The 25,070-nt window shown below is 42.4% G+C and overlaps 3 protein-coding genes across 3 annotated transcripts; all 3 read left to right on the forward strand.

Annotated features, from left to right (window-relative positions):
* Positions 1-603: 603 nt before the first annotated feature.
* Positions 604-9,599, forward strand: LOC118403392 (poly [ADP-ribose] polymerase tankyrase-2-like). Its single transcript, XM_035802106.1, has 6 exons — positions 604-1,177; positions 2,083-2,378; positions 2,736-2,989; positions 3,309-3,855; positions 4,790-5,090; positions 8,098-9,599. Exons 1-6 carry the CDS (start codon positions 886-888, stop codon positions 9,168-9,170), a joined length of 2,763 nt encoding a protein of 920 aa, XP_035657999.1. The 5' UTR covers positions 604-885; the 3' UTR covers positions 9,171-9,599.
* Positions 9,600-10,732: 1,133 nt separating this feature from the next.
* Positions 10,733-18,697, forward strand: LOC118406369 (inactive carboxypeptidase-like protein X2). Its single transcript, XM_035806342.1, has 9 exons — positions 10,733-10,889; positions 12,737-12,965; positions 14,468-14,664; positions 15,086-15,265; positions 15,679-15,829; positions 16,101-16,250; positions 16,817-16,956; positions 17,451-17,550; positions 18,078-18,697. The coding sequence occupies exons 1-9, from the start codon at positions 10,887-10,889 to the stop codon at positions 18,383-18,385; spliced, it is 1,458 nt and encodes a 485-aa protein (XP_035662235.1). The 5' UTR covers positions 10,733-10,886; the 3' UTR covers positions 18,386-18,697.
* Positions 18,698-21,073: 2,376 nt separating this feature from the next.
* LOC118406394 (ankyrin repeat and SOCS box protein 18-like) lies at positions 21,074-23,874 on the forward strand. The gene is made up of 2 exons (XM_035806429.1): positions 21,074-21,381; positions 22,249-23,874. Exons 1-2 carry the CDS (start codon positions 21,141-21,143, stop codon positions 23,322-23,324), a joined length of 1,317 nt encoding a protein of 438 aa, XP_035662322.1. The 5' UTR covers positions 21,074-21,140; the 3' UTR covers positions 23,325-23,874.
* The last annotated feature ends 1,196 nt before the right edge of the window (positions 23,875-25,070 follow it).

Here is a 25,070-nt window from a genome sequence, read left to right on the forward strand (position 1 = left end):
TGACTGTTGACGTGATGACGCCGTGTTTACTTCGTGTCACGCGCTGGCCGGGTGTTTTCCGTTCACAATTCCGTGATGACGACAAGGATTAAAATAGAGAAATGTCACAAGGAACTAACCATTTCAGAACGGGGGTAGACAGTAAGTAGCTATTGAATGATTTTTCTGAAGAGGGGAATAGAAAATAGGAGAGAAATGCACTGCACTGACAGTCCGTTTATTTAACAAAAGACAATAAAGTAACGTTAACCCATTTTCACTATACAAATGGTGAATATCTATTGCTATTTTTGGCTGTGAAGAAAAGTTGATTTCACTTTGATTCCCTGATGACGTAAACTCAGGTTTATCCGACTGGTCACATGCACGGGGCATGAAAATTAATTTCATGTAAAACCATCAATATGAGTTGTGTCATAAATATTTTTCACCATTCCACTACGTCATGGACCTTGAACAATCATCCAAGGGAGGTCATTCTTGAACAATTACGTCATTTTTGGAAGCGGGGATTGGTGCGTGGTCACGTGGTGTCCACTAAGTCACGAGGCTCGTTGCGCACAAGTTTCAAACTCATGTCGTCAGTGTTTACTTCTTTGCGCCGTATAAAAAACTGACTCACGCGTCCTAGTTTCTCAGAAAAACTGAGAAGGGGAAAGAGAAGTGTAGTCATCTGGCCGACTGAAGAATCTTCCTCCAGAAGTTCGTAGAGACGTCGACTGTTACTTTCTTTGCATTGGTCAAAGGCGGTTTTGGACTTGGTTTCAGGCGGTTAGAAGTAGTTTTTGAAGACGAAAACAGATTTGGGAGAGGACGGGTTGGTCTAATCTGGACAGGAGGAAGTAAGGATACATTCCGGTAAACTTTTTCGTTCCACCAACAAACATGGATTTCATCAAGGATTTCTGCAAGGGTTCGTTTGGATCCTATCTGTCTGACGCTCAAGAAGGCTTCTTGGAGAAACTTCTGAAGTGTCTTGAGCGGGAGGAGAAGTGGACTAAGGAAGACGCGTGCTGGTTCTACTCCGTAGTGAACGATGGGGACTTGAAGAACATGTTGAAGATGTTGAACCGCCATGTTGGACAGGTGGACGCCAAGCTGGAGGTCCAGTACAAAAATAACGACGAACTGATGGAGTATATCTACCAGAAGGGAGACGTTAGACAAGTTGCCCCTGGTAAGTACTGCTTTTACTTTTTACACAACATTATATCGCTAGTTAAAAGATAGGAGATAGAAGGATCATGGTCGACGGAGTTCGTCCAAAAATTTAGAGGGTTAAGTCCTAATAGTGTTGATTCCAGTGTTGGGTGTAAAGTGTTAGTATCTTTATACAACAGGTTCTTTATACTTTTTGACAACTCGGATAGCTGGCCTCTTAAATAGGTAGCGAGCCCAGAGCACATAGTGTTACTTTATATTTGAACTGTGGACCACAGAAATCATTTGTAATATTTCGTATCGTATCAACCATGTACTGGTAAACGTTCCAGACATGTTTGTTTCGTCATCCCATATTTGTGTAACTTTAGAGTAAACAGCCAAACCGGCAACAGATGGTCACGAGATATCAGAGGCAAAGTGCCAGAGTTTTTGCGCATCAACATAACTTGTTTACCGGATTTGTCCTTGTCAAAAGACTTCCTTTATTTGAAGGAGACTTCATTAAGACTTGAATATCTTCGTTATCTCATGAAGGGCAATGTAGTGACACCATTGAAACTTAAGATTAAATATGTATCGTTTACATCAGATTTTACATATTTGTAGCTCATCAAATGAATGGCTCAGTGTGAATCACAGGGAGGGTACATCTACTATATGTAATGTTTTCAGTGAAATCACGATTTGGAATGACTCATATCAGCCCAAATAGATCCTGCCACTGTTGACACCCATTGCAGCTTGTTTACAACTCCAGGACGCATAAAACCTCTCCCAAGTTTGGCAGTGACGATGTAGTTTTTGTTGTACGACTTTTGAACGACTAAATTAAAAAAAAATGGCTGAAATAAGAGTAAAACTTTTATCATTTTGTAACATAAAGATCTTGACAGAGAACGATGCATTTTTCTGCTCCAGGGGTGTGGCAAATGATCTACGACACAGAATACGTCACCCCGCTGTACGTCACCGCTAAGAACGGGTACGTGGACTGCATGCGGCACCTGCTGAACCGCCAGGCGGACGTGGACTACGCTCCCAGCGGCTGGACGCCGCTCCACGCCGCGGTGGACGCCGGGCACGTGGACTGCGTCAGGCTGCTGTTGGACTACGGTGCCGACATCACCACGGAGACAGACGACGGGCTGATCGTGTTGCACCTGTGCTGTAAGCCTGGGGAACAGTACGTCAGGTGTGCGGAGGTGTTACTCAAGGTGAGTAGGTATTCATTTGCTTCTGTTAATTTCCTCCAGAGCATTCTCGTCAAAGTAAACAGACAGAATTATCCTTTGGTCGATAAAGGTTAGACATCCAGGTGGTAAGATACGGCAAAAAGCAGTAACTCAAGCAACTGGACACGTACAGGATTTAGGAAATGGTCAAAAGAATTTGCGGATGTGATTTTGGCAACGTTCTTTGTACGTCTGCGTCGACGATTACCAATAACGTCGCATTGCATTCGGAATAGTAAATCATGTATCATGCTATATAGCATGGTTTGAGGAGCTAGCATTACCTATTTTTTTTTCATATGTATAAAGTACGTTTCATACGAACATCTTTTTACCCAGGCCAGCACAGAGCAAATCAACGAGAAATCATGGGAAAAGCAGCAGACTCCTTTGCACATCGCCGCCAGTAAGGGTCTGGGTGGGTTGGTGGGACTGCTCCTAGAGAAGGGTGCAGATCCTAACGTTAGGGACCTGGACAAGGAGACTCCCCTACTCCTGGCTGCCTACCTTACCACTGGTGAAGACGGCTATCTCATGACCTGTCGGAAACTGGTACAGGCCGGGGCCGACGTCAACGTTCAGGATAGCGAAAAGTGAGTCAGTAGAAACTGTTATTCACCGTTAAAGATGAGTTATAGCCTCTACCAGGCTCCACAGGTCGCTAGGTCCCAAACTCTACTCCTCAGCCAGCTAACTCGTCTGGTACTAGTGTCGTATCTGTCTTATTTGCCAATTTTTGCCATTTTTTTAGCGACCTATGCTATGGAGCCTTGGGAGATGTCTTGGGAGATTTCAGTTGGGTTTAAAGGTCATTGTAAACTCTGCGATGTGTTATATGGTAAACTTACTGTTGATAGTTATGACCAAAGTTGCTTATACATTTTGTTTACCTTGGCATCTTATGTTTTTCAGCCAAATCGCTCTCCACAAAGCCTGTCGTAATGGTGACGACAGAATGGCGACGCTTCTGGCCGTCAGTGGGTCCGACATCAACCACAGAGATTATTACTTTAAGACCCCGCTGTTTGAAGCCATAGCGGCCTCAGAGCTTCTTGCCCGAGGTTACTCCAAGGACGCAGTCAAGGGCAAACCGGAGGGCTGTGTCCAGGCCATGGTCAACAACGGCGCCTGGAGAGTCTACCCGACGGAGTTTCACCAGATTCTGGCGCAGTGCGCCGGACATCCGCCCACCATCGAAGTGCTGGTCAACTCGTACGCCTCCGTGCACATCACCGCTCTGTGGCGGGAGTCCATCCCTGATGACGTCATGGAAGAACATGGCGACTTCTACAGGGCGTTTCTGAGTCTCGGGAAAAGTCCCGCCACGCTGCAACATCTCGCGAGAAGCTCGCTGAGGAAAGTTTTTGGAAAGAAATGTCAGAAGGTTGTTGACGGGTTAGCTATAGCTCCGGGACTGAAGAAGTACATTCTCCTTGTTCCGGGGGAGGCAGGGATGCACTGATCGACGAGGACGATATTCAGAGCTCTGTACATTTACGGTCAAACTCAATGGTGCAATTAATGGGAAAACCAATGCAATACTGAATTGTTATATCAATGCCAACCTAGGATAGATATACGGACTGAAATGCTATAACAATGATTTGTATAATATCTATATAAGCTGCATGCGTATCAATATTAGAACCTAGGCGGAAAACCGCGCTACTGGATAGGTCTTTATGACTGTACGTATTAAGTCAGTTGACAGTATTTATTGTCGTTGTTTAGATTGTTGTAGTGGTGAAGAAATGAGAGTTATCATAAACATGTAAGAGAAAGAGAACTACAAGTAAAGTGTACGAGGATGGAATCATGTAATGGTGATGGAAATCTTTATCTAAGATTAAGGTTGTTTGCGGAAAGGTGGTTGATCATAGTTGATGTGAGGAATTGGTGAAGGTATTTGTTTATAAGGGAAGAAAAAATCAAATGTTGTTGTACCTGTTCAACAGTTGTATAGCTTTGTTAAAATACTTAAAAATTGTATATGTTGGTAACCCATGGAACATGGAAATTAATTGACATCTTATGCTGTATACATTTATCTCAAGACTGTCTGATATCCTTTTTTTACCCCGAGAAATAGAAATAAACAAGAAAATGTATACATCGTGTTGTCTTCTTTTCGCAGTTACTTCATTTATCTATTCATTTGTTCAGCTTTTTCATTAATATCAATAAGTCGATACTGCTGAATTTACATCAATAGACCTATTTGGACATATATAGCAAATCCACTTATCACTTATTTGTGGCACTAATTCACACTAAATGGCTTCTGTGTAACACAGAAATTCGTTTACCATAAAGTGAAAAAAGAAAATAGGTGTCACATATACGGTCTCCTCTCCGCTTTTATGGCGAACTAAACTCGCCGTTTATAGCCTCAGACATTTTGGACAAACGCGCCTTTTTCGTCAGGACTGTACAAAAAATTGCTGATATGTTATAATTACAAGCACAATAATCCATGTAAGCGAGAAATCATGGCAACGCCGTCTACAGAGCTAGAGATACAAAGCTCTATTGCATTATATGATATTTTCAGGAAAGGTTCTATAGATGAAGTCAAATCACTTTTGTTGGCAGGAATTGTGTCCGCCAATGCAGCCGTGGAAACGCCGGAGAAAGACGACGACGAGCTGGTGGAATATGTTTTGAAGAAAGGCGAGATAAGGTTTGTGGGACAAGGTAAGAAATCTACGTACCGCAGATACCCAATGCACTCCATGTCAAGTTGTCAACTACTGAGCTCCCTTTTTGCTTGATGGCGACCGCTGAGCGACCGTACAGCGACCAACTTTCACTTGTGTGACCCCTGATTTCATGATTGAAAGATGTGGTGTAAGATGAAAAGTATATGATTGAAGAGACACAAAACACACAATACGTAACAGAATTACAGTTCTTTGTCTATAAACATCGTTGAGCGGCGATCTGTCAAATTTGGTAGCTCAACGATCACAGTCTCTAGTGTGAAAAGGTCTGTTAGCAACATATCACATGTGGATAGCTAGTACGTGACTAAATACACGTACTTGTACTGTGTTGGCTGTTGCTCGCACCATCGCATCTGCTTGCAATTCGGGACAGAGAAATAGATACTGTGAGTCATTGTAACCAGATTTGTAGCACGTTACAAAAGCTGGAGCTCGGCCAAACGCCCCCCACCCCCGTTTACATCACGGTCAGTCCCAAACCAAGATGCCGCCGGCCGCAGCCCGCTTTCGCCAACTCCTGGAAGCAGGAGACAAGAAGGGGGTAAAGGAACTGGTGACCAATGGCTGCGATGTGAATATGGAGTTTGTAGACAAGGTTCTGACGGAGGACGTAGGTCGGGAGGTTGCTCTGGGTGAGTCCGTGCGTGGAAAGGCGCATCATGTGTCCTCACACTAGTACTAGATCTAGATAGATGGTTCACGGCCATGTTGAATCTTTGACTGCTCAATAACAAGGGTGAGTACTAGTTATCGGTTGGGTATCAGAATGACGCTAGTCGTTAGCTACACATCTTTGAAGGTATAAACTCCTGGACCTAGCCCCTATAGTTGACTTCCAACATCCAGGTCTCTATATCTTTGTATTTCTTTTATTCATTCATCTTGGTAGTCTCTTCAGTTGTATATCAACAATGATTCCAAGGGAGCATATCGCAAATCTGGGCACTCAGCGACAGCCAGAAGAACCTTTTATTATCATTTCGTGGTACCCAGGAGGTTATATAACCTCCTTGGTGGCAGGCCCACACGACTATAGATGTGAATTCTGGAAATGTCTGTGAGGTATAAAGGAATTCGCGTCCCCTTCCCACGCGCTAACTGTTCATATTGGGCCTATCTCTCTGGCCTGGCAGGCATCCTTATACACTCAGCTTGGTCCGTTTTGGAAGGTAGTAACCGATGGGGAAATGGACAATGCCTAAAAGGATAGAAACCATGCTACAGAATATCATGTCAACAAACTATTTGTCACACATAATATTGACCAAACAATATTCCATTTCCTTTATCTAAAAACTCATGGGGCACTGAATTAGAAGAAGTGTTATTTGTGGAAAAAGTACATAGACTAAGATGTTAACCTCTTATAAACCATTGATTAATCTATAAGGATGATGATAGTTGATCCAAAGAACCAACGCCCTACAAACACCTGCAGTGCGCATGAGCAGTCCGCCATGTTGGATAAGACCTAGTACAGGGGTAAACATAAGTTAGTTCGGCAGGAGAGATACAGGAGACCGATCATGAGTGTAGACGAGAGGTACCAGGCCGCCTGTAAGGATGGCAACTTGGAAGGCATCAAGGTGTTTGTCAGGGACGGATTCGGCATCAATAGGGACTTTGAGCATAACAACGAAGTGTGGGATTATGAGCTGCAAGGTAAAGAAAAGAAAAGAAAAAACTTTGCTCGTGCGATCCTAACGTTATGCTTTCCTTCACTAGTAGATATCATGAGGTGTCATTCGTTGCAATATATCATTCTATATTTGATTGCAAATCACTAATATGACTATGTCGCACGTGCACGAACGATACTATAGAAAATGAAGAAGAGTGATTGTCGTTCTGGTAATGTATGATTCATTTGAACTTGACCATTATATCAGTAGAATTTTACAACACTTGCCTGTAAAACGATAGATGATAAAATTAGTGTGAGTCAAATCATTTATCACACATGAACAACATCGATCGTCGTTGAATCATAATATCCACGTTGTTGTCCCATGCGGAGGCAAACGGTCTATTTTGAGCAAGGCTAAAAGCTGCACATTACGTCACTCGATCTTTGCGGTACGTTATTTCGTTTTCTCCACGGACTACCAAAACCAGAACACGTTCTAACAGATTAGTAGGCATCATTTACATAGCTAGGATGTACTGATCATGACTATCGTTCTGTTGCTTGTACGTATACATTTGAGGAAACAATATGAAACAGTGTTAATGTTGCTGTTGACATATTGCGGCGCTGTTGCTATTCCAGGCATGCACTGGCCCGCTTACACAGTTAGGGCACGGAGGGCTCTCAGCGTATGATCGTCGTGCGATCACAAACCATCTTGGGTTATTAGTCGTACATGTGTGTCGTATGAAATTCAGGCATCTTGTTACGGAAAAGGCTGTCTTAGATCCTTGTCGGTGGTTGGTCCTGCCGCAGCTTGCTTGAACATTCAAGGACAACAAAATCCTGCAACGACCAAAGACGTACGTGACCGCACCCTCACGCAAACACACGGCATAGTAGAACCCTGTGCCATAAACAACATTAATGTGGTAAACCTTGCCACTACTGAACCGGAGAGGTTTATCAGGACTTGACGCGTTGAATTAAAGAAACAATAGACATTGAGTGAACGAATATTCCAACATGAATGAATGTAAGATATTGTGTATAACGATAAATAAGAAATAATTGACACAAAAAGACACAGAACAGCTAAAATAGCGGACTGAAACATCTGTAACGTGTTTGAGCTGTGGTCCTTTCCTAGAGACGTTTTCATCAGAGTGAATTGAAAAATCCGCATAAAGTAAGGGCATATCATTGGGACCTGTCAGTGAGTTGAACATTCGACCAACTAATGACACGCGTTGAAAATGATGAAAAAAACATGGTAAAATAATTTAGATTCCGAACAATCAAATCACATGTTTGATGACGCGGGGCTAACGTTGTTTATGTTTTACTGCAGGTCTGTGGTCCATGTCTTATGTGACAGAAGTGACTACTCCGCTCTTCATAGTGGTGTCCAACGGCCATGTGGACTGCGCTTCCTACCTACTCCGCATGAAGGCGGACGTCAACTACGCCCCGACCAACGACGCCCCGCTCCATGCGGCCTGCAAGCTGGGGAACGCCGAACTAGTGGACCTTCCGCTCGCCTACAAGGCTGACGCGAATCAGATGAATGAGGACGGATACTGTCCCCTCCACCTCTGCGATACAGGATCCTACTACAAGTGCGCTAAAGCATTAATCCGCAGGGGGGCGGACATTGAGGGTGCGTCCTGGTACGAAGGAGACATGCCTTTACACAAGGCGGCTGAGAAGGGCTTGGATGACTTGTGTAGCCTGCTGGTAAACCACGGTGCCGACGTGAACGCGAGAAATGGCAATGAGGCAACCCCCCTGATCGTAGCTTGCGAGAAGAGTACGTGTGAAAGTAAATACGCCAACGCCGTTCGGAAGCTGATCGCTTTCGGTGCGGACATAGACGCCCATGACAGTGACACGGAGGCTGCTCTCCACAAGGCGTGTACAACGGCAGATTTTGAGGTTGTAAAAGTTCTAGTCGAAGGTGGAGCCGACATCAACAAGAGGGACTATGACGGAAACACTCCGCTTTACCATGCTATCTGGTCATCCACGCTAGAGGCGAAGCGGGACCTGGCACAACAGTGCGTCCGATTTCTTTTCAGCTCCGGGTCCTGGGGCATCTGGGCTGGGTCCTTCCATAGAGTGCTGCGGTCAGTATCCGTGACCCCCGAAGTCATAGAGATCATCTTAAACACGTACGCGAATATTCCCATCTCCTACAAGTGGCGTCAGAGCATCCCCGATTACGTTTACGAGGAGAACAAGGACTTTTATGACTGGCTTTTCAAGATGGCGCTGTCGCCTCGTTCCCTGATGCACCTGGCCCGTTTCTCCCTGCGACAGTTCTTGGGCCGCAGGTGTTACCAGGTCTTCAACAGTACTAGTCTCGCTATCCCTGACCGTCTCAAGCAGTATCTTCTGTTAGAACCACAAGGCATTGTACATTAGAATGATATATTATAACATATATAAACCTTCATCGCATCGCCTTGTAATACTATTTGTTACAGTGTATATGATTATGTAACTATTTTCATCAATCCTTTTGAAAGCTAGTCAACATAGGGTATAATATGGAGATCATTCTGCAACGCAACAAAACGTGCTGTTTTTTCAAGGCTCTGATAGACTTATCACGTTTGCCATATCTTTAGGAGACTGAGATAATGATAAAACCATGATTGGATAATCTAAGAGTCGACTATTGGTGCAGTGGAAAGTATCCATTTGTAACGTTACGCGCTATCTGCGTTAAAAGTAAGAGTACGGGTGAAATGTTGTCAAATGTTAAATGCAACTTCATGCTTTAAATGCGTGCAAATAGGCTAAATATCAACTCTCATAATTCCACCGGGTGCCATAATGCCGCCATGAATTAAAAGTGATTTAAAGAGAAATACAGCAAAACATGCGTTGTTTGTTTAACATTCTTTACAGGTCTTGTTTTGTGGCTTCTGACATAAGGAATTTTAGGCAGGTCAGACCAGCAAATACGTTCTTTTTCTTACGAAAACAAAATCAGCAAAACATATGCCAGTTGGTAACTACGTGTAATATACTAGTAATCTTAGCTAAAGTTAGCTACCATAGCAGTAGCATTCGATACGCGTTCAAATTTAAGTTTCTTTCTTTTCTTCTTTACCAGATCAATATCACAGCGTGCAATGTGGCAAATTTGCTAAGTGACATAACGCCAAATATATTACAACATATTACTGAAACATATCAAAGGAAAGTAGACAGGACAAGAACAGAACATCCTGCAAATATATCAAGAGCACATCCAGCCAGCATTACATTCAGGGTCAACGATATCTCCAAGTAGACCCTGTGGTAGCATCACTCGTACGTAGATCCTAGGCCGGCTACACTACTTTGCCAGCTTTTGATACACTATTATGCTACCGTAGGATCTGCTTGGAGATTAGGGTCAACGCTCTGTGTCGAAGACCTAGTGCGCGTGCGCAAAAAGACATGGATACGTCACTTGAGCACTTACACAAGGTCATTTACAGCAGACAAAAAAAGGAACACGTGAAGCCTTCGTGATCTCCGCGTGAAACATGCGAGGAATGTTTGTGACCCAAGTTTGGATCAACCAATTATTCCATAAAATACCAATCATATATATCCGTTAAACACCAATCCCTTGATGAAATATCACATGTTCTGAAATGAATTGTTGGAATGAAACTTGCACTTCTCTCTTGCTTCTATCACACAAACACGCTGGCCTTTTGAATCGGCGCAGGTATGGAGTTTCACTGAAGCGTAAAAAACAACAACAAAAGCCTTGGTCTAGGCCAACTCAACAGGTGTGTGGGGAAGAAATAGCGCCAATATTTAGAACCCTTTAACGTCCACCGTTATTTACTGTACGTACTTGCCCCCAACCAAGCAGATGCAACACGGCCACATCGTTTGACTCTGAAGTTCGAGGTGGCATATTAAAAAAAAAAAAACGTAATGTCTTGTCATAATGGACTCTTCTAACATTAATGTGGAATCTTCCAATGTGATGCAACCTTGGCTCTGCCCCGCCTACACACAGGGTTACCGTGCACGTGGTGACAGGTTAGTCAGATTGTTTGCGGACTTGGATACCGAGGTGTTAGGCACGTTTGGTGACAGTGAATTTTAAGAAGACCTCAAGACACGACTGTAATGGTAAGTACAAATGACTGTACATGATCAAACTTTCTTTTAATGTTATAAATTAAACGTCAGGCCGGTACTTTAAATCACTAGATTGACACGGAAGCCAGACTTGCTGTTTGTGCACTCACCCATGCGGCTTATTGTTTAGATACATCCCTGTCGTCTAGTGATATGGTCTGCCACGTTACTTTAACCAGGTTTATAATGCTAGTTCACCTTAAAACCTATATCCGTTGTTACAAATGCGTATATAGGGATTTAAAGTCGACGGACGGTGGTTTTAAGCTGCAATGCTTTGCAAATATTGTAATTTGGAACCACTGTCCGTCGACTTGAAAGCCCTATATACACTGTCCTTAAAAACAGCGGGTATAGGTTACCCCGCGAAGTAAGGTGAACTAGCGTTATATATTCAACAGCACCGAAGTTAAGACATAGAAATTGAGACACCTGAGAGACACGTAATTTTGGTGCCCTTATATTGGAGGTGGGCAAAATAGAGACACTGCGTACCAGGGTACACTTGTTGACATTGCGTGACGTTGTAACTTATCTACAGCATGACTTGCAAAGTTTTTCCCCTTTCGCGCTATTTCAATATGTCGCACCAAACTATTCTTATGTTACTTGTTCTTTAACGCTTTCATGCTTTAGTAACTTAGTACTATTCATTTCTGTAAGCGTTTTAATAAGGATAAGGATCTGAGGTTGTTGTTTTTCCTTGATATTTATGTTCACAGCGCATTGTTCCGTATCGGAAACCTGTATTGCATCATCTGACAAGTTCCCTGAAATACAATTGCATCATCCCAGACCAACAGTGTCATACCATAGACCTCGTGTTTCTGGGTGTAATTTGTGTCCCACCGGTGATATCCGGATTTTGTCATTTTTAAAAGACAACGACAGTCATTGGTCATACCTCCCACGTTTAAAACATTTCCGCTTTCTGGGCAAAGACGTCGACTAGGCGACTTGCCCAACCGGTCGTCAAGACATGATGCATATATGAATATATGATAATTGTAGGAAAAACAAAATCTTGAATTGGTTGTAACGTTACCAAACACAAAAGGCTCATGATGAAATTTGTTATCCCCAAAATGGATGTATATCTATAATCTTTGATAATATGTTTCTATAGCTTTATAGGATCTATTTGTATATAACACACATACATGTATGGTGTGCTTGGTACTAATGATAGGCTAAGCAGAGAGTCACTGAATGCTATAATGCATTGTGTAACTCCGCCATTGTGTCACTCACAGCGCTCTTCACGGTGTTTGAACTTCATGAATGTCTCACATGTATTTTTAGGTACCAGTTGTCTGGTCTGTCCACTGTACACCATGACTGCAAACATACTGACTACTTGTACTGATACTTTCCGTGACACTTACTGCGTGGGGAAAAACTCCAAGTGCAATATTTGACAAACAAACGCATGCCTCGCCTTTGTTTGTACTTAGGCCATGTTACAAGATACAAAATGACTTAAATGGGTATCGCAGTGTTGCCACTGAATAAAGACCAATTTACAAAGTTCTGTGATATGACAGGCGCGCAGCACGTGACGATAACAGCACATATGTTTCCATGGCCTTCCCATGTTTTGCAGGGAAGTTGTAGGTGAATGTCGTGAAACAATATTTACTCCACGGTGATGAGAATGTGAAGGGAACACGGTTCATAGGTAACAAGCAAAGCGTTTCATGCATTCATTTACACCACTCTGACACACTCAGGGCCAGTAGCAAAACTAAGGCAACATTTCTCTTGGTTACTAAGAAATTAGAAACATTGTCGAATTTGTCGGATATATTTCTAAACTTTTGAATTGCGGACATCAACAGATGATGGTCGGTGCTACTCTAGTTGTGCTCCTACTGTGGTGCAGTGCATCAGTCGGTGTGGAAACAGGACGGCCCCGGTACCACAACACGGCAGAAATGGAGGCGGCGTTACGCGCAGTGGCTGACGCCTGTCCTGACATCACACGGCTCTACAGTATAGGTACCAGCGAGGAGGGAAGGGAACTGTGGGTCCTGGAAATCAGCGACAACCCAGGCCAGCATGAACCAGGTGGGACAAGTAGAAATTCAAATGGATATACTTCAGAACTTGGAAGTTAAGTAACAGGGGCAGCCGCTTCAAGCCGTCTTTCTTAGTACCAATTAAAGGAGGTCGCAATGAAGGCTTGTTCTTGAAACATGGTAGACAGGCGTACCTTCGCAAATATAAGAGAAGCTAGCCTAATTATGAGTTTGTGTAGTCTATTTGCAGAGTGAGATTTGAAGAGAAATTGAAAGAGAGAGAGAGAGAGAGAGAGAGAGAGAGACCAAGGTGTTCTACTCGAGGACTATATAGTCCATGGGCCAGGTCCCCAAAAATGGCCATTTGGTACCAAACAAAGGGACAAAGGGTGACTTAGTTTTTTGAAAAGGTTGATTCCTCTACTTTATTATTTTGCATGATAACCGTGTCAGATGCCCAGCTTTATAGGAATTATCACGTGATTTTGTGACGTCACTCAAATCTATCGAACTACCAAAACTCGTTTATTACAGGTCATTAAATGTGGTTTTGGTAATCCCCAACCACATTTGATGAGTATTTCTCTGCACTTAGATCATACAAATACCTGTTGAGTATATTTGGAACAATTTAGAAATAAACTTAGACAAATTTCTACAACGGTTGCCATGGCAACGGCGAAAAATAACATTTTCTCACAGGAAAGTTGCTAAACAAGCCATTGTTGGATGCTTTTGAAGTTTAGCCATTATCAAGGCTTGACCAATGACACTGAACGATTCATAACTAATGTAAGGGCTCTTAGAAAACATTTTAGTTATATTACCACCCCAAATGTTGAGAGAAATCAATATTTTGACTCAGCCACATGGGTAGACAGTCTCTTGAATTACCCATGATGCATTGCGATATTCGCAGCAATTTGATAAAAAGTCCGTTGGGTGTAATTATTGAAATACTCGTAACTCCTGATAGAATTGACGAATTTTGTTGCTTTAAAGCCCAAAATGCAGATTAAGACGTTGCAAATCAAGAAAACGTATCAAACAAGGCCCCATGGGCAAGCCAAATAAATACCTGGTTTTGGAAAGTAAACAATGTCATTTTTACGCAAAAATTACCCCAAAAATCAGCCTTTGAAGACTCATAACTTCCTCAAGATACTAAATACTGACAAAAAACTTACTAGTTTGTAATCTTTGGGGTGTTTTTCACCTATCAACCAATTTTCACTGAAAATTATTGATCTTTTACATATTTATCCCGTCCTTTTCAATAAATGACCTAACGGCCAGGTCAATTTGGATGACGTCACTTGGTCACGTGATTACAGTCAGAAAGCTGTGCATGACAACTGGTTATCATAGCTTAAAATAAACTTTGGACACTGCTAATACAAAAAATCCATGATAGCACTTGTCCCTTTCGGTGGTACCAAAAACCCCTCTGGCCCATGGACTAATATATTCTTTTACATTGGGTCATGGTCACAGCTCGTCAGTACGCTGTTTACTGTAAGCATGTTGTGAGGTAATGTTCTGTTTTTGCAGGTGAACCCGAGTTCCGATACACAGCAAACATCCATGGGAACGAAGTGTTGGGGCGGGAACTCCTGCTGTACCTGGCCAACTACCTGTGTTCTCGGTACCAGGCCGCAGAATCTCGCGTGACCAGGCTTGTTGACGAGACTCGGATTCACCTCATACCTTCCCTCAACCCAGATGGATATGAGAAGGCTGCTGAACTGGTCAGTAAACTCCATAGCACAGCCTTTTGCATTTAGACCGATGTAAGCCTCTTGCCAATATAAACAAATGCTGAAATAAAGAAATAAACAAACAAATAAACAAACAAACAAAAACATATGATCCGTGAGGTTTCAACAGATCATTTGCATTTTTAGACTTTGTCTTCCTAGAATCTTCAGATTACTACTACTACTTCTGTCAGCCAGTCTAGGCTATGGAAGTTCTGCAGATTAGGAAGGTGCTAAAAGCTTGTATTTAACTTGCTGCAAGAAACCACAATTCAGCCGTTTCTGCTGCCAAACTCTCTCTCTCTCTCTCTCTCTCCCTCGCCCCCTCCTTTCCTCTTTCCCTCTGTCTCTCTCTGACGACAGTATGGTTCTGAGAAAAACGTCCCTCTGACATTCCATGCTCTCTCTCCAGGGTCACCAAAGCTACCGGACCAGTTCTGCTCACGGAGACTACGGGCGGTACAACACCAGGGGGGTCAACCTGTACAGGGACTTTCCTGGGTTGGGGAAGGTCCTGTTCACCAACAGAAATAACAACCACAAGGTGCAGAACAACCACCTCAGGATACCCGACTCCTATTGGTCACGTCAGGTAACTATCTTTGTTTATGGTTCATTTTATCATTTGATGTAATGATCCGTTGGTGCATTTCAATCTAAAAGTTTGAGGGCGTCATTATGATTGTGAGATCTTGAGTTTTGTTACCAACTTAACAGACATGTCAACCGGTTCAATAGATGGATTGAAAGTGATATAACGGTAGATTTACGCTAACATGCACCATCAACTAATCAATGCATACGTGGCCATGGGTAACAGACGTGAAAAGCACTCTATGATTGCGAGAACTTAGAATGTGACGAGAAATGCCAAACGAAATTTAGTGCTGTATACTGTTTCCATATTGATGGGATGTCAATGAGCACAAAATGTATAATTTCACTGGAATATCTTTTGATGCTACAATTTGAACAGGAACATATGTTGTCGTGTTTTCGAATTAGATTGCCAACGAAACGAAAGCGTTCCTGAAATGGGCAGAGATATACCCCTTCGTGCTCGGCGCCAACCTACACGGGGGCAGCCTCGTGGCCGTGTACCCTTTCGACCTGGGACAGAACCCGTCCGATCTCTCCTCCTACTCCGCAACCGCAGGTCAGTACTTTAACCGCGCTTCAGGTTTATTATGTGTTTCCCTTTTTGACTTAAAGGCGTTATTAATGAGCACTTTTCGTACTGTTAACTCTATGAAGAAGATTTGTTCAGTGGGAATTTGAAGTAATGAAAACGTAACGTTAGATCAAACTCAAAATAAACTTTGGGTGGTTCTTATTGTTCCAATTATACTCAGCGAGACGACGAATGTATTCCATTATTTTCCTCATTACATCATTTCAAAGTATACGAAATTGATATTTTTACACAGATGATGAGTTGTACCGCCACCTAGCGGGGACGTACGCCAGGGCACACCCCACCATGGCGAAATGTGGCGCCCGCGTGACATGTGACAACCTCAACACCACCTGCAATGGAGGAATCAAAAATGGCGCCAGCTGGTTTTCAGTGCCAGGATGTGAGTCAAACAATCAGTACTGACTGCAACAGGTGCATATTTGGCATAAAAAGAGAGACTTCGGAACATGACTTCATGTAAGACCGATCCCGAAGCCCCGCCCACCTGCCCACCTCCATCAAAACGTAGAAATTAAAAATAGAAACTTGCAAATGTGCAAATATTTGACGGACATGCAATCACTCGCTTCCATTGGTCGAATGGCTATCTGCCATGCCATCATTGGTTATACTGCTAATTGTGATGGACGGATGGGACTGGTGAAAGCGGCTGATGTGACAAGTCTGGGTACAATATCATACAATTGCAATGAGTCAATGACCCTAAGCGGTATGGTTTCCTTCTCAGTGCACCTACCCTTGTTAAGTAGATGTGGAATCAGGACAAATCATTTCTAGGCATTCAATTTTTGAAAACAAAGTTACGCTTGTAAACACAGGGAATTCACCTCCTCTTTTCACAAAATCTTCTATTGAAGAAGCCTGAAAATTCTTGCCCGAGTCTGGCCGTGATATAGACATGGTAGTCAGCACAATGTGACTGTAATTTTGTGCTTCTTTGTCCAGCGTTGCTAGACTATAGCTATCTGGGTACCAACGCAATGGAGGTAGCGCTGGAGCTGGGGTGTGACAAGTTCCCTGCACCGGACGAGCTGCCTCGACTGTGGAACGACAACAGAGAGCCGCTACTGTCCTACTTGGAACAGGTTCGTCATCATTTTCTTTCTTGCTTTGTTCAGTCGAGTTTCCGCCCCGATTTTGACGAATGGCCTAAAGGATGCATGTTTCTACCCATAATACAGTAATAACGTCACTTTTAGAAATTCTATGTCAGTTGCAGTTGAACAAAAAAATACAACTTTCAGCTCTTTTGCATAGATCGGCTAAATCATTGGGTTCAACGAACGTTGAATACCGAACTCTAGATAAAGCATACATTTTGACATCGCAGCGCGAAACATCTCCAAACGCAGCCATAGCCAAGTCAAGTAAAAGTTTATTGGACAACAATTGTAACGGGTACGATCTAAAGAGCTCACCCTGTTTCAAGTAACAGTGATGTGATACACAGGACATTTGTTTCCACCTTGTTGATAAAATTGCTAAAGCATCTCTTCTTCAAGTTGGATATTGCAATTGGTGATGATATGTCATGTGCGTCGCTATCTTTTCTGAGGAGTGTGTCTCTTTTCTGCATCAGGTGCACATCGGAATCAAAGGTTTCGTGCGGAACAACAAGGGCCATGGGATGCCTGGAGCCGCCATCTCCGTACAGGGGATACAGCATGACATCACAACCGGTAAGTCTAAGTCTGCAGCAATGTAGGGGTGCTACGCCTAAAATTGGATTATATTTACTTTTATTAAATCTTCTACTGTAACTTTAACCGTTTGCAGAGCTATTAATATTCAGAAAAAAAACACTTGTGGTAGCCCCAATTGGGACTGCTTGCCTTTCAAACGTAACTTCCTTTTAGTGTAATCTAATCGTCCGTTTTAAGCACTGAGGCATGATCAGTCAGACAGAACTTTCTTTTTATGACTTATCTATAATATGAAGCTATAATGCAGTGTTCTTTTTTAAAACAGGACGTTGTGTTCGTCACAAATGACTAGTGAATGTGCAAGAATGTGAAGCATTAAGATACAACGCCAAAGATCATCCATTAGTTTTCGTCAGTGGATGCTAGTTGAAACGTCTGGCCGTTTCCAAAATCATATCCCGTTGCTTGAGTAACTGCTCTTTGGCGTCAATATTTCATTACCTGGTGTCTAACCTTCATCGACGTAATTAAGATACAAATTGTCCTTGAATATTTTGATTCAGCTAAAGACGGTGACTATTGGCGGCTCCTTGTACCGGGGACATACAGAGTCACTGCCTACTGGAAGAGCTACGAGGAAACCAAAACATGCGAGGTCACCAGAGACGGACCTGCCACAACCTGCGACTTCACCCTGCACACCGATCTCACTTCCGACATGCACTCCTTCCTGAAGAATAACATTCCAGATGTTGAGGCATCACCTTCCGGTGTTGCAGGACAGTACCAGCCGTGTGCTGCTATAGCAGCGTATCTTATTACTTCAACGGTCACAATCCTATACACGATATACTGGGACAATGATTCTTGAAAAAATTGATGTGGTCCAATGGCATTGTTTGGAAATATTTCCATATAGAATCTATTGACTAGGTACAGTACATGTATTTTTAATTGTCGAATATCTATTTTTCTTGTATGGTCTGCACATTCAATGCAAATGAGTTCGTTTTACCGACATAGTCGGATCACTTCCTTGTAATAAATGCTCCCTGTTACATTCATTGAACAAAATAGCACTGACAAAGAATAGACTATAATGAATATGAAGTGTCTATGGTTGCTACACTAGTAAGCTATTCCTTTGAATAATGGCCCAAGGCGCCTCCGGATTTTAACTTCTTTTAGCAAGTTGGTCATAACAATTAAGCATTAAAATGCTTAATTGTTATGACCAACTTGCTTTAATCACTCTAGTTGGCAATTTGCCTTTTGTTTTGTGGCTTTTAAAGTTTTGCTTACGATGAAAAGGCTAGGTCTTCAAAGGGCCAGAAAGGTTTCCAATAAAGAAAGAATTCTAAACGAATGCATGAAACTGGCGTTTATTTCTAATCAAGATCTCAAAGTATCAAGAGGATCAGCGTGCTTCATGGTGTCTTGAGTAAACATTTAGGTACATGTAATGTTACTTAGAGGAAAAGAATGTAGGTAGAGGAGAAAAACGCATCACTAACTTGTTAAGTTCATTTTGCATATTATGCCATGTAACGTTATCATAAGAAGAACAACAAAACTCAACTTAAGATATTGTTAACATCGATCAACCCTCATAATTTCAGTGGGTGCCACCAATACATGTAATGGCATGAAACGTTTAGTTTGTTTTCGTGACCTAGACCCCGTTCACACTCAAAAAAATGAAGCGGCTTCAACGTCGAAGCCGCTTCAACGGGCAAGCCGCTTCAAAAAAATTACGTTCACACTCATTTCAGACAATCCGATTAATCGCACACAATTCCGTACCTGAACTTCAGGTACTTTTTTACAACATTGTTTGTAGGTTTTCTCAAACCCACTCTTAATAGTCTTATATCATGATCCAGAGAGAAAGATGTTCAAAGATATGCTTGTTTTTTGTGATTTTTTTTTAGCTTGCTGTGTTTCCTCTCTCTTCGCGTGATAAAAAGCTTTGTTTGCTTCCCATTCCGCTTGCCTTGACTCTACAGCGTTTTTTTTCTTTCCAGACATTATCATTGGGCACAAAAATCAGTAACGTGAGCAAACCTGTCAATGTGGCGTGTGTTTCTGCTACCGATACCTGGATATATAACCTCCAACAGGGGGCAAATCGGAAATTTGCATAGAATCTATCCCGCGTTGCGTTCACACTCGCGATTTCAGCCAAGCGGCTTGTTCACAAGTGTCTCAAACTACCTCCCAGGGATGGATTGCAAACGAGCCGGATCGGTGAAAATCCAAGCCGCTTGGAGCGTTCACGCTCAAGAAAACGATCCGGATCAAGCGGCTTCCACGTTGAAGCCGCTTCATTTTTTTGAGTGTGAACGGGGTCCTAGATAAGTTTAGCTAGTTTCCCCGAAATCAGGTCTTTCCTTAAGATGCAGGGGATTTGTAAACTTTCTTAATCAATTATGTAAATAAGTACCTGATGAACATAATTAGTATTTCATTATATAAATGAAACGCTGTCATATATGAAGCCAACAAAACTCAACTGAAGGTATTGTTAACATCAACTCTCATAATTTTACCGAGTGCCACTAATATACACCACATAAATAAACAGAAATGATTGATATGCTACTATCATGTCCTGCTGATATATCTGCCTATGTCGGTCAATTTATATATAACTCATTTAAGAAACGAGACAATATTATACTGTCCTGAACCAGCACATAATGCTAGCCTGATTGTCAATACTTTATACCATGTGTAAAATAGATTAGTTTCCTAGATTTTTAGATACTAGTAACTCATGTAGTAACTGTTCTGTATGTATGTATTGTATGTACAAGTTGCCATACACTGTATCCTGTACAGGTGTCATGCAATAAAGTTCTTCTTCTTCCGTCATGTGGTGGTATCATGGCACCTGGCGGTATTTAATATGTGAGTTGATCTAAGTCCGAGCAAGGAGTTTTAAAATCTTCTTGGTCGGAATATTTCCCTTGTTGGAAGGAAGTACAGTGAAAATCTTGCATTGATTGGTCGCAAGCGAATTACGAAACACTATCCTCCATCTACAACGTAAAACGTTATCTAACGTTACTAACAAGAACGTATTTAACAAATGAAACACATTTTATCAGTCTGTGTACCCACTATGAAACCGAAAGAAACATATTTCAAACAGTTGTCACTATTTCACCAAGCTTTTAACACCTAAGTGATCACCAAAAGACTATATTTCTACTAAAAGTACAAAATACCACCATCATACAGATCGTGGGACAGTTCATTAACCACTGCCTTCAAAGAAGAAGCCAAACCCGACAATAGTATCCATAGTATTACGTATCAAGTTGATTAGACACTAGTTTTATGTATCACACTATCTAACGTTAACGTTACTTCTCTTAGTTCTTGAGACTGTATATGCAATGAGCCCTCGGGCATGATTTTGCAAATAAAAGTTCAATTTAACTTAGATCATGTAACTACAAGTCAAGTGTGACAGTCGTTACATATTAACCGTAAAACTGAAGTCGTTTGAAAGTTTTCTGCATTGATTGTCACGTCACTAGTGTTTTGCATGCAGGTCAGTGCTGAATCGCTAGGTGTCGACAGGGTCAACTGGGGATCACCAGCTTACCTACGCCAGCAAAATGTCTACACCGGAGAAACCTGTAGATCTCTGCAAACTGTCGGCTGCCAATGCCTCAAAAATGTCCCACTTGTCTCGGGACAAGTTTTACTATGCCCTGAAGACCGGGGACCTTCCAACCGTGAAAATGCTGGTCAAATTCGGCGAGAGTGTGGACGCCAAACTCGACATGAAGTTCAAGAATGTTCTAGAGGAGGAACAGTTGACGTTTGAGCAGTACATCGAAAGGGCAGTTGAAAGAGGTAATTGGAAGTCATACTGTAGGCGATTAATGTATTTTATAAACGTATAACTCTTCTTGTTCAAATACGGTGAGCTGTCATGCTTGGAAATACTAGTTTTATGTGAACTAGGTGACGTGTTATTATTTTGGTGTGCTGCCCCCCTCCCACCTCTAAATTTGGAAGTAGGGGCCTTTTTTGGCGACGCTATAGGTGCGAGCCTGTTAATCTACTACTAGTGTAGGGGAGCAAAGTATGAGACACACACTCTGTACTTGCCTGGTCAGAACTGAGATGTGGACAGACTAGGGTCTGTCCCTTTATTGAAGCCTTATCAGAAACATATGTGGGGTGGCCCTGTCATAGGACCACCAGTGGTCATCTTCCTGTTTTCTCAGTCTTACATCCATTATGGATTCCATATGTACTTCAAATACTAGTAACTATATTCCCAATTGTAGGAATTGAAGAAAAAATGTAATGTCTGTAAATTCTGTGCATGTTGCATTAACATCTTTGTATCTGGAAGTACAATGGGTCTGAATTCAAGTTGGTCCATTGGATATCTGTTGGGAGAACTGTCTGAATCCTGACATTTGCCTAATGTTACCAGTATTGTCTATGTGAAACTGAAGGTATTTTCCTTGGGGAGGATTCTATGTTTACATTTCATCACCAATTGATAAATGACTAATACATTTGCATGTCCCACTAGTACCTTTATCTGGCTAAACACATGTGACAAGTTTGAAATTAAACTATATAGAATGGCCATGGTGTCAGTTTAAAGATGTCTCATCATAGTTGAAACATGAAAGAATCTTAAAATTGGAGCAGACACTTAAGTACCAGATCCTTAATGTTCATGTCTCTTTGTACCTCCCACAGGTTTCTACTCGGTGACCTCAGCCCGAGAGATCACCACACCCCTGCAGCTCGCCGCAACAAACGGGCACAGCGACATCGTAGAGTACCTCCTGGCCCAGGGTGCAGAGGTCGACTTTGCACCAAAAGAATGGACGACGCCCCTTTCCTCCGCGTGTGAGAACGGACATGCGCAGTGTGCCAAGCTGTTGGTAGAGTATGGAGCTGACGTAGAGTACTACAACAAGAGTGGGCTGTATCCTATACACCTGTGCAAGAAGGGTGACTACCTGGGGTGTGCCCGAGCACTGCTGGAGCACGGAGCCAATCCGAATGCGCGTACCGAGGACAAGAACAGTAGCACCGCCCTCCACATCGCGGCCGAGCTGGGCTATGCCGACCTGGTTGAGCTGCTGTGTAGTCGCGGTGCGGACCCAAACCTGAAGGATACGGAGAAGGAGACCCCCATGACGGTCGCGTGCTATTTCACGACGGGCGAGAGGAAGTTTTACGACACGGTGGCAAACTTGATCAAGGGAGGTGCGGATCTGCAGGAGACAGACAACGACCATCTGACGCCGCTGCACACCATCTGCCGCAGGGGGGATCACAACATTGTCAGACTTCTGATCGAAAGTGGATCAGAGCTCAACTCCAGAGACTGGTACGGCAAGACGCCGATCTGTCACGCGCTGGAGTCCACCATGTACCGAAGAGAAGCCGGGAGACCGGAAGTGTGCGTACAGCTGCTCCTGAACAATGGCGCCTGGCCGGTCAATCCGAAGACTCTCTTCAAGGTGTTTGAGCTGTGCGGGAGAGCCATTCCTAGCATCGAAGTCCTCCTGAACTGTTATGGCACCTTGGAAGCAGACAGTAAGTGGAAGAAGGTGCTCCCAAGGGATGTGTTTGAGGAGAACCAGAGTTTCTACGAGGCCGTGTTCGGGTTGGGAAAGTCCCCGCCTACTCTACAGCATACGTGCAGGACTGTGGTCCGTACACTTCTAGGGGCACGATGTGAGAGGGTCATCTCGGAGCTGTCAGTGGCACCTAGGTTGAAAAGATACCTGTTGTTAGAGCCTGGTGAGGGAGGGCTTCATTGACTTTCTACTACCACAGCATCAAGGATTTCTGGTGTATAGTTTTATAATTATTCATGCCCGATGTAAGTCATTTTTCATAGTGCTGTCATAAATCTGCTGTTTCAATAAAATTCTAGTTCATTTCAGTTTTTCAGTTATCTATGACATAATTCATTATCACATATATTCTAAAAATGTCTGAAATTGTCGTCTTAACATGATTCACATCCCAGTGTCAATGGTGTTATCTAGAGGACCAGAAAAAGAAGTGGTATTGTATGTGACATTGCCTGTATTTATTTACACTATCAGTTGCCGGCTCTATTGATTGGTGGGTTATCAAGCTGTTAAATAACTGAGAAAAAAACCCATGGTCTGTTGTAGGAAGTCCCTTCAGCACCAAGGGCAGATCCTTCACTGTACATAAAAATTGGTACTTGTATATTTCTGTGAAAAATAATGAGAGATACATTTTGGTAAATAGTGAGGTACAGTGGTCATGTTTGGCATGTGTTGCTACTAGATAATCATTGGAGCAAGAATATAGACATTATTAAAGATTTAATTGCGATGATTTGTCATGAATTTTATTGCTACACATGAAAATACTTAGCAACAATCAGAAATTAACACATTGTTGATTTCTTCACATCCATAAGCCAACTCTATAAGGTTTCCTTTCATTTTTTTTTAAATTCTCACTTGCACTTGTCGATTTACCAGTCTTTATGAAATGGTACATGTGGTGATTCAATTTTGCGTTAGAGAGGAAATTGAGTGTTCACGGTGGTTGTCAGTGATCACATACTGTACAGCAATGGAACCACCGCTAGTTCCTAATAAAAGTCGTATTCAAGTGGTGCAACCACCTCAAAGACTTAAGAATTGCAGTAAATGTTAATGTTACAACCATACCATGATCAAATGAAATGCAGCAATTGCATGGTCGGGTTCTTTTACATACTACTACTTGGGGTGTGGCTCTCTCCAAACACGGGACCTCCATTTAACATCCTATCCGAGGGACGGAAAGTCCCAAGGGCACAAGATTGTTAGCATGGCAGGGTTCGAACTCGTGACCTCTTGGATCTGAGCCCAATGAACTGAGCACCGATTACGTCACGCGATCTCACAAGTATAGAATTGAAGGCCATGACCTTCAATACCAATCAAGTCTGGAGTGAAAATACTTTCGTGCAACGGGACGAAAAAAAACAAGATGTGTAAAAACCAAGATGACTACACTTTTAAAATAGACACCATAAATGTCGTAACAAGATTTGAAGTGACAAAACGTTGCATCACAACTAACAAGATATCCATTCCTGTATTAAAGAAGTGAACTAGTGTAGTAAAAGTGATGCTAGTGTGCCACACTGGTATCACTTGCTAAGTTGGCAACTACATTCATGGCTTCCAACTATCCAACAATTTTCACTTCTGCAACTATAGTTATGGCTACCTCGAGGTCCCTAGTGTCACTTCTAACGTTACAAGTATAATTATTAGGCTATTTTGGTCTATCTGACCATCCCCGAAGAGGAAAAATGATATTTTTTCTGAAACCAAGCGAAAATTAATCAATATGTCATCCATAAAATTTACTTGCTGTGGCATAAGATACATATTGAAAGAAACAAGTGAAAGTTATATAAGTAAAGTGTGTATATATACTTCGAATGCTTGCACATATGAAGACAAGTCTTGAAATCGATGAGATGAAATTCAAAACGAATTTAACAAGTTATCATATATACACGTAAAAGG

The sequence above is a fragment of the Branchiostoma floridae genome, chromosome 2 (genome assembly GCF_000003815.2).
Source record: "Branchiostoma floridae strain S238N-H82 chromosome 2, Bfl_VNyyK, whole genome shotgun sequence".
NCBI classification, from domain to species: domain Eukaryota; kingdom Metazoa; phylum Chordata; class Leptocardii; order Amphioxiformes; family Branchiostomatidae; genus Branchiostoma; species Branchiostoma floridae.

Excerpts from the sequence above, each read along its gene's own strand:
- LOC118406394 (XM_035806429.1), top strand. The coding sequence starts at position 21,141 with ATGTCTACACCGGAGAAACCTGTAGATCTCTGCAAACTGTCGGCTGCC. Across the intron at positions 21,382-22,248 it reads CGAAAGGGCAGTTGAAAGAG|GTTTCTACTCGGTGACCTCA; the intron begins GTAATTGGAAGT and ends TACCTCCCACAG.
- LOC118406369 (XM_035806342.1), top strand. Across the intron at positions 14,665-15,085 it reads ATGAGAAGGCTGCTGAACTG|GGTCACCAAAGCTACCGGAC; the intron begins GTCAGTAAACTC and ends CTCTCTCTCCAG. Across the intron at positions 15,830-16,100 it reads CTCCTACTCCGCAACCGCAG|ATGATGAGTTGTACCGCCAC; the intron begins GTCAGTACTTTA and ends ATTTTTACACAG.
- LOC118403392 (XM_035802106.1), top strand. The coding sequence starts at position 886 with ATGGATTTCATCAAGGATTTCTGCAAGGGTTCGTTTGGATCCTATCTG. Across the intron at positions 1,178-2,082 it reads CGTTAGACAAGTTGCCCCTG|GGGTGTGGCAAATGATCTAC; the intron begins GTAAGTACTGCT and ends TTTCTGCTCCAG. Across the intron at positions 2,990-3,308 it reads AACGTTCAGGATAGCGAAAA|CCAAATCGCTCTCCACAAAG; the intron begins GTGAGTCAGTAG and ends TATGTTTTTCAG.